This window comes from Barbus barbus (genome assembly GCF_936440315.1).
Source record: "Barbus barbus genome assembly, chromosome: 41".
NCBI lineage: Eukaryota > Metazoa > Chordata > Actinopteri > Cypriniformes > Cyprinidae > Barbus > Barbus barbus.
In genome coordinates, this window is record NC_136719.1 from 27,296,401 (window position 1) to 27,306,400 (window position 10,000).

The window sequence follows — 10,000 nt, forward strand, 5'->3', positions numbered from 1 at the left end:
GTCAACAAATCAGTGATGCGCCCACACACACACACACACACACACACACACACACTCACACACACACACACTCACACACACTCACACACACACACACACTCACACACACACACACACACACACTCACACACACACACACACACACACACTCCCGCGATTCTGATATCTGCTCTGACAGAAAAAGGCGCCAATAACAATAATGTAGATCAAGCGCGGGAAGAAAAGCTAATAATTAATTAAAGTATAATTTAAAGTTACAACGAATCATTTTAAAATATAATCAGTCCAAATAGAAACTTACTAAAAAGATGACATTTTATTACCTGCATGTCACGTGACCAATAACCGCCATCAGTTAACCGTTTATAAGTTATGAAAATATGAACTTCAAATTTCAGGAGAGCTTCAATAAAGTATTTTGATTCAGCTGACAAAACTATTTGGAATCGCTGATGTAGATTAAAGAATAGAATAGAAGTGTTGCTGTAAGTGATTTCTGAGATGATACACTGCTTGAGAGAAAACACACCTGTCTGTCATCAGCTGAAAATAACTCAAAATCAAAAACTGTCCAACAACATGATTACAGCAGAACCAGAGAGATGTTCAGTGTGTTGAACTTCCTGTAGAGTTCAGACTCCAACACGAACCTTCAGTGCAGCTTATTATTCACCACATCTCTCTCTCACACACACACACACACACACACACACTGATCAAGTGTTCCTGTTGCTATGGAGACCAACATCCCTGCCGTCTCCATGGTGATTTGTGTGCTAGTGTGAGTGCAGGAGAGAGAGCAGCTGTCTGTCACCTGGAGCTCCGCCCACCACCCTGCGTCACATGACTCTTCTGACCAAACACTGACCAGAACATGAGCTGAGTGACATGTGAAGTGGCCAATCAGAGGCTGAATCTGATGTTTGGAGGCGGGGCTCTGTCCCAACACACACACACACACACACACACTTGAGATTGTCTTTAACGCACAGCACACTAAATCCACACTTTAGAGCAGGATTCATGGCTAAAGAATGATAACTATTATAACAATAAAAATAGCATAAAAAAACATTTTAAATTTAAAAGAGTCCACATGACCACTATAACCATAATGATATCGCTGGAATCACATTCAAAGTGATTTTTTCACCAGATGAATAATAAAAACCCTGACAGCCAATCAGAATCCATCCTACTTTACAGAGTGCCAGCATTTAAAGAGACAGACACAAAACTGCAGTCTGCTGTGGACGCTAATACAGTTATCAATATCAGGATTGAAAAAATTAAAAAGGTGGCTTTTTATCTCACAATTTCTAAAACGTAGAAACTGTAACATGAATGCAATGTAAGTCGCTTTGGATAAAAGTGTCTGCTAAATGCATAAATGTAAATGTGAAAAAACAAAACAACTGCAAGTTATCGCAAGTAAACTCAGAATTGTGACAGAAACTCTCAATTTGAAGAATAAAGTCAGAATTTCAACATAAGAACTCATAGATAAAATTGGACTTACGATATTGTGAGATATTGTGAAACTTGGACTTGTGGGAAAAGAGATCAGAATTCTGAGTTTGTGTCTCGCAATTCTATTTATATCTTATAATTCTAACTGTTTTCTCAGAACTGAGATGAAAAGTCATAATTACCTTTTTCATTTAGTTTATTTTTTTATCCAATGGGGAAAACAAACTTCTAAAATGAAATAAAACTTCTAAAGAATTTATTCATCTTAATTCATGTTAATTTCAACATTTACAAATACATAATAATAAAAGCAAAAGCTGTATCTGTTGATTTCATTTAGTGGACCTGAGCAAACATGAACTAACAATGAACTTTTGTATTTTCATTAACAGATACTGTAGCAAATGTACTGCGTGTATTGTTAATTAATGCATTAACGAGCATGAACTAATGGAGCCTTGCAGTAAAGTGTTAACGAGTTCTGTTAAAGCACGTTTACTACCCTCTGGTGTAGTGCGTCCCATCCAGGAATTAAGCCTTTGATGTCTTTATGTCCACTAGAAATACGTCATCCAAGTAGACAAGCGGTCAAAGACTGCAAGTGTGTGTATTGGGACAGGAAATGACATCACAGCCAATCAGAAGAGGAGGAACACTCACCAGAGTCGAGGTGGCATAGAAGGGCGCGTGACCGCTGGGGAGCAACACCGGCTGAAACACAACACAGAGACTCGTTAGAGCAAGAGATTTCTACATGAACATCACTCAGAGCAGTACATCAGTATATTATTATGATTTCTGAAGATCATGTGACACTGAAGACTGGAGTAATGATGCTGAAAATACAGCTGCACATCACAGAAATACATTACAGTTTAACACATATTCACATGTAATAATATTTCACTGTTTTTACTGCATTTTTTATCAAATAAATGCCGCCTCGGTGAGCAGAAGAGACTTCTTTCATATATGTGTGTGTGTGTGTGTGTGTGTGTGTGTGTGTGTGTGTGTGAGAGACGAGAGTCACATGACTAAAACAGTTGAATAGTTAGTGGTTTAAATAGGAACAAAATAAATGTAAATATAACAATAAAAATAACCATAATGAGGGACAACAAGAGAAAGGTGTGGGTGATTAGTTACTATGGCAACGACCGGGTAACTATGGAAACTCATGTGGTAGGCAAAGAAACATCATTTAATACAAATTAAAAGCAAGGGCTTGATTTGATTTGATTCAATACTGATTAATTAGCATGTAGTGTATATCAAGTACAGTACATTGTGATGTTTCTTAAGTAAAAAACTACTAATGCTGTAAACTATACTAAAACCCTGTCAGCAATACATGACTGTATAATACAGGTTCAAATAGAGAACAAATTCAAATACTACTCATCTTAGGGTTAAATAATTGTAAACAAACATAAATTGCACATAAAGCTACTTTTTAATGATATTAAAAAATAAAGCTACTTTTTAATGATATAATCATGTTTCTGGCCAAATTTGTTGTTGACAGATTAATTTAAAGTAAGAATATAAGGAATATGTATTTCTCAGAACGCTCCTCTAGAGTGATGTTTACAGCTGAATTGATTGAATGTGGCGTTATTGATCTCGAGCGGTTTATTGACTGAAACACGGATCGATTGATTCCATGAATCACGACTGATTTCTTCTGATGTTCATTCATGTTGATTTGCGCAGAAATGATCGCCATCTGTGACGACAATAAAGAGCCACAAACACATTCAGACAGAACTTGACCGCTGAGACTTTCATATCAAAAGAAACACAGCGCTAAGATTACGGTGCAGAACTCATGTTTGATGATTTAAGAACTGATATTGAGATCATTAAAATGAAGATCTGACTCCGACTGACCCCGTGTGACAAAGGCCTGCTCATCCTGTTATTATGAGGTCAAAGGTCATGGTGCTGACACACACACACACACAGGACTCTTACTTTGGCGGGTGACACGTGCATCTGGGGTGTGTAACCGTGGATACCGTCGATGGGGGCGTGTCCAGCATCGCTGACGGGCAGCATCTCTGTGGACTTTCCTGCGGTCAGGTGAGTGGGACTGTGCTGCAGCGGAGGAGTCTCCTCATCATGATAACGGTACTTCTGCACACACACAGATCAATCAAGCTGAATAAGGTTATTAATATTAGCCTAATCGTTTTATCAGCTTTTATTATTATGGAACTTGGTTCTCCAATATCACTGTATATTAGAACGTCCCAAACCCGTGCCTTGAACTAACCACTGACTGTATTTCTCAAAATCAAACTCTATGAACCGCTTCATTGTGAACATACGAGTTTGGGAACGACACAATGTCCCTTCAAGGGCTCCGTATGCATCAATGGAATCTTTCTTTACTTTCAGAAATCTGTGTTTATGACTGGTTTTGTGCTCCAGGGTCACATCATCAGTTTACTGAGCTCAGACCCTACAATAATAATAATAGCAGCAATAATAAAACCTTAATAATTATAATATTTTTTTATTTACTTTGGATAAAAACATGGACTGCAGTATGTGTGTTGAGCGGTTCAGCCGAAGATCAACGACAAATAAAGAAGTATCTAATATTCTAAAATCAAATATTTACTATTCAGTCTACATCCAGGATCCTCAAATCTGACCCACTCCTGCAGAGTTCAGCTGTAACCCTGATCAAACACACCTGAGTCTTCAGAATCATTAGAGAATCACAGGTAGATGAGTTTGATCAGGGCTGGAGATAAACTCTGCAGCAGACCTCCAGGGAAAGATCTGAGGAACCATGGTCTAGTGTTATATTTGTTTATTGATTGCAAGGTGATTTCAAATGTTTTTGAAAGACACGTATGCACATATGCATGATCCACACACACACACACACACACAGACGCAGGGGATTGTGGGATTGGCCAGACGGGGGCGACACAGAGCTGCTCAGTATTCTACTCAGAGCCCACTGCAGAGCTGAGGAGGAGTGATGATGTCATCAGACAGGGACCAGACGCCATTCAGAGCCTCAGCAGGAGAACACACACACACACACACACACACACACACAGAGATCTGATCCAGAGCAGAAACACACCAGACCCACACAGAAACAACAGAGTGTGAATATAAAATGATCATAAACTCTCACTGCTGTGTGTGTATGTGTGTGTGAGAGAGAGACAGTTTCCCACGCTCTCTCGCTCTCATTCAGTGCACGATGCTGGTCTGGTCGTCATGGAAACTGGCTCTGATAGCAGGGTTGCATAGCAACTGACATCACCAGCAACATGAAGATGAAAGAGAAACAAATGACGGTCTTCAGATTTATGAATGTGTGTGTGTGTGTGTGTGTTTGATTCCTGAAGAGTGACTGTGATGCTTTCACTGATTTCATTGATCTGGTTGATTGAGCGGCATGTCAGCTTCTGCCTCGACCAATCACGTGAGTGTGGGGCGGGGCTATCTGTTTATCTGACCAATGGAGCGCTCAGGAAGCATGTTTCAATCTTAATTTTTGCAGTTGTATTTAGTGACACTAATGATGCAGAAATACCGAGTCTTTGATCGATCTGGTCCTTCACACAGTCCTCACACTGATCTACTGAAGAAAAACACTACTGTGCATTAGGCCCAAAACAGCTTGTGACACGAGCAGTATGTCTGAGTTCACTGTATTCATAGTGATTTTGAATTCATAAAATTATTATTTTAATATGCTATGAAGTAGGATTTATCTGATCATTATTTTTCACCGTCATTTCTACATCTGATCAGGCAAAATGCTGTATAGTTTATGAAAAATCAGTTTACGTGGGTTTAAATAAATAAATAGGTTTCCTTAGGTTCTCACAAAAAACCTCCCTGCAACGTTCTTGTGATTCGACTCATTGTCTCTCCACCAGAGCTATCAGTAAATGTATGAGCAGTGCGGCTGATCTGTCTGCTATATGAAGATATCACAAGTCCAAAATACCACAATAAGTGTTTGTACTGAAAAACACCAGACGTCAGCAATACCGTCATTTTTACCATATCGCCCTACTGTAAAGTCATCTTAGCATCAAAGCTCAAAGCTCACACTCTTAAAGGTACAGGTCACCCAAAAATGACCATTCTGTCATCATTTCCAAACCTGTATGATGTTTTGAAGAACCTTGGAAACCAAACAACGCCTTTCACTCTATGAACAAAAACACTGAGACAATTCTCAGAATATCTTCACAGAAGAAAGTCAAATTCAGGCGTTACATGATGACAGAAGGATGGGTTTTGGGTGAGCTGTTGCTTTAAGAGCCTTTGAATAAAAGTGGTAGGCTGGTGGGATTTCATAAGTTCTTACATAAAGTTGACACTAGAGCTTTAGCTGTGAGAGCTGCTCATATCAATCCACACAGACACAGATCTCAGGAGCGTCCCGTACAGCCAACACATGAAGCTCAGGACTGAGATCTGCTGCTCCACGATCCTTCACGGACAACACGGACAAACATCAAGATGGAGCAGCTTAAACTAAAGCTGTGTGAGTTTTGGGGGAGACTCAGAAAAAAAAATGTCCCAAGAAGAAGAACAAAACTTAGGGCCAGTTTTACTATCAGCTGGCGTCAGCAAAAACCATCTGTTGGTGTATAAATGGTTCTGTCAGGATTTACTAAAGACGCGCAGTGAAGAATTAGCGCTGAAAGGGCGTGGAGTTATTTTTGCACCTGATCTCATTGAATATGCATTTATAGGAGTTTCCCTTTCAGATGCAAAATATATGGGAGGAGAGTATTAAAATGAATACTAGTGTTTGCACCATTATTTAAAGCAGGCAGTAATTAGTAGATTGCGCTGGTCATTATGGAAATGATCGGTGTTCTTTTATGGAATTGCGCTCTAACGCTGATATGCCCTGTTTAGAGAGTCTCATTAGACTCATTATAATGAGGGGTGGGGCTAACATTATAACTGGGAAACGCCCACTTTTCTGTTCGCATTCGATCACAGATGATTTGTTTTCGAGCCAATCACCTGAGCCGTAAATGTCATGTGACCAAATGACATCATGACATAACTCACTGGCTGCATCCTATTTACTTTCTGTATAGTAGGCAAAAACATACAATGCCGTTGCACTAAAGGTGTCCTGAGTTGACCATTCTCACATTATATATATAGAACATGCTTTCTAAATGGTCTTCAAGTAAGTTTTCGATCAAATGACCAACTCAGTACGGCTTGGTTTGGTTGTGTGCACTGTGCTTCGTCCATCGCTACACTACTCGCGATATTGACCTGTTTTAGCTACATCTCATGAATCTGATCATAGCTCACATCTGAGATCCTACGCTGTGATGTCACTCGCTACATTTCCATCCCATATTGTGAATTTAAATGTGCACCAAAATAGAATATCACATAAAACATTAAATAAAGCCATGTCACGTGTTTAAGAGAATACAATCAACACTTTCTAAGAAACTCGCACAAAGTATCCATAAATATGAACGTTGCTGCAAACGGTGAAGCCTGTGGTTCTTCTTTTCTTCATTATATATAACGCAATAATCTTGTGTTCAGATGAGACAGTTATGGAGGTGATCATAATCAACTCATTTTTTTTTTTTTGATCATAATCAACTCATTTTAATGACTTGTTAGTGCAGTTATCCAGTCACATGATCTGTTGAGATGAAGTCACATGATCTGTTGAGATGAAGTCACATGACGCGTTTGATGCGCATACAGGAACTTATTCAGTAATTGTGTTTCTATTGTAGTTTATATGCATGTTTTCTCACTGGATAAAACATTATCCGGCTCAATGGAGCGCATATGATTTCTTTATGCACATTTTTTTAAACATTCGCACATCTTCGTGTGTCCAACCAACAATTTTTTTTTATCATGCTATATCCCAAAATTCACATACAAAAATACGTGGATGGAAAAAATATCTAATGACAGTGTGAAAAACACACAAATACTGTCCCAGACTCTGAATGTGTGTCAGTGTAGTTGTTCAGACTAGGGTTGGGTATCCATTGAATTTGATCAATTCCGGTTCTGATTCTTATACAGTCCCAGTTTCGATTCCAGTGTGGTTAAAAAATGAAGTCAAATATTTAGGTATCACACATTTATTATGTCTCTCTTTTTGCAAAACATTTAATTGCTGCTGAATATGAATAAAAATCAGCCGTCTACCTAAAAACTGGACTCGAGTAAGAGCTGTTTGTGTGCAGAAGAGAGCCGCACGATTCTGGATACATTGAGACTTTTTTTAATGGAGGTTGTAGTTCTCTCACAATTCAGAAGAAAAAATTATTAGACAACGAAACAAAATCTGATGTAATTTCTGACTGGAATGATTCAATGATTCATTACCGGATGAATCAGTGTTTTTGAATGAATCTCTTGAATGAATGATTCAGAGACAAATGCATTTTTAACAGCACCTTTCACCAGCTAAAAACAAAAGATGCGCACACAGGAATCGATAGGGGGAATTTACATTTTTATTTTACATCAAGTATCCAATTCCTGACCTTAAGTATCGGATTCTGGAACTGATTCTTGATCCCCAACCCTATAACCGACACACACTAACTAGCTTAATCTTGAGCTCTTAGTAAGTTCCCCATGAAGAAAGCACCCTAGTAAACATTAAATGCTCAACATGAAGATCACTAGAACATCAAGACAAGTCAATTAACAACTCTGTAACAACAGTCATCAACATGCACCTAACGAGCAGGCCACACACACACACACACTCTCTCACACACACACACACACACACACACACACACACACACACACACACACACGCACACTCTCTCACACACACACACACACACACACACACACTCTCTCTCTCACACACACACACACACACACTCTCTCACACACACACACACACACACACACACACACACACACACGCACATACACACACACACTCTCTCACACACACACACACACACACACACACACGCACACTCTCTCTCACACACATACACACACACACACACACACACACACACACTCTCTCACACACACACACACACACACACACACACGCACACTCTCTCTCTCTCACACACACACACACACACACACACACACACACGCACACTCTCTCTCACACACACACACACACACACACACACACACACTTCCTCACACACACACACGCACATACACACACACTCTCTCACACACACACACGCACACTCTCTCTCTCACACACACACACACACACACGCACACTCTCTCTCTCACACACACACACACACACACTCTCTCACACACACACGCACACTCTCTCTCACACACACACACACACGCACACTCTCTCACACACACACACACACGCACATACACACACACTCTCTCACACACACTCACACACTCCCTCACACACACACTCTCACACTCCCTCACACTCACACACACACACTCTCACACACACACACACACTCGCAGGTGTATAAATGAGACGAGAGCTCAAGACGGCGGCGCTGAACGCACGCGTGCGCGTGAGAACGCTGCGGTATTTAGACACGTCGCGCTCACACACACACACACACACACACACGCGCGCTGCAGCGGTCTTACCTTAGTGGTCACTATACACAGGCAGTCCATGTCAGGACTGAGGGGCGACAGAAGCGCTGTTCCCCCCCACCCTCCCCGCTCTCTCCCTCCGCCGCTCGAGCCTCCGTTCTCTCGCTCGCCCTCTCTCTCTGTCTAACAGCTCGCGCCGGAGAGACAGACGCGGGGAGGGGGGGGGGGGGGGGGGCGACAGGACGACACGCGCGTGAAAACACCAGCGGAAACGCCAAGAGAGGCGGTGGGTGACTACTGTTGCCATGGTAGCCAACTGTTGTTGCTCTAGCAACTGTAGAGCAGTTGCCATGGAGACTGCGAGGCTGTTGCCATGTGGAGCAGAGGTGTGCAGAGGACTGATGCGCGGGGGTCAAAGCTGAAAGATTAGAAGAAGAACTGAAGGATCCTTCATCTGCGGAGACACTCATAAGTTCGGACTTAAGATCCTTGCCCTCTGAGTCAAAAAGTTTTGTATGGGATTTTGTCTTCATTTCCTATCAAAACACTTGCTACGGATGCGAACACGCAGAAAACTGAACCTGGTCCAAATTAGAGCCCTGCATTTCGGCCCGGGCCCGACGGGACCCGACTTTTGTACGGCTCTAGGGCCGGGCTTCGGGCTAATTTCCACGTCATAGTTCAGACGCGGGCCGGGCTTCGGGCCTGTTTTGGGTTTCTCCTTATTTTTATAATTTAGACATCCATCGATTAGAGATTAAAATAATCCCCGCGCTGGTGGAAACAACAGGAGACTGAGAGCAGCTGGATGGTGTTTAGTGTCCCGCAGCAGCAGCAGGTGACTCGCTATAGACTAAAGCTTGCTGCAAAACCCCAGCAAACGTAACCATGAATGTGTCTGCAGGAAATAGTAAGGAGAGATTTGAAGTATTTACTAATAAACTAATGTTTTCTGAGTCTGTGTCTCAAGGAT

The 10,000-nt window shown here is 41.2% G+C and overlaps 1 protein-coding gene across 1 annotated transcript in view; it reads right to left on the reverse strand.

Moving 5' to 3' along the window:
• The window catches only part of LOC306860209 (disks large homolog 4-like), a 51,230-nt gene that overhangs the window by 31,932 nt on the left and 9,298 nt on the right, over positions 1-10,000 (reverse strand). The window contains exons 6-7 of the mRNA XM_079401782.1: positions 3,445-3,606; positions 2,131-2,181 (exon numbers count right to left, since the gene is read on the reverse strand). Coding sequence (XP_079257908.1) covers positions 2,131-2,181; positions 3,445-3,606 — 213 coding nt within the window. The remainder of the gene's footprint in view (positions 1-2,130; positions 2,182-3,444; positions 3,607-10,000) is intronic.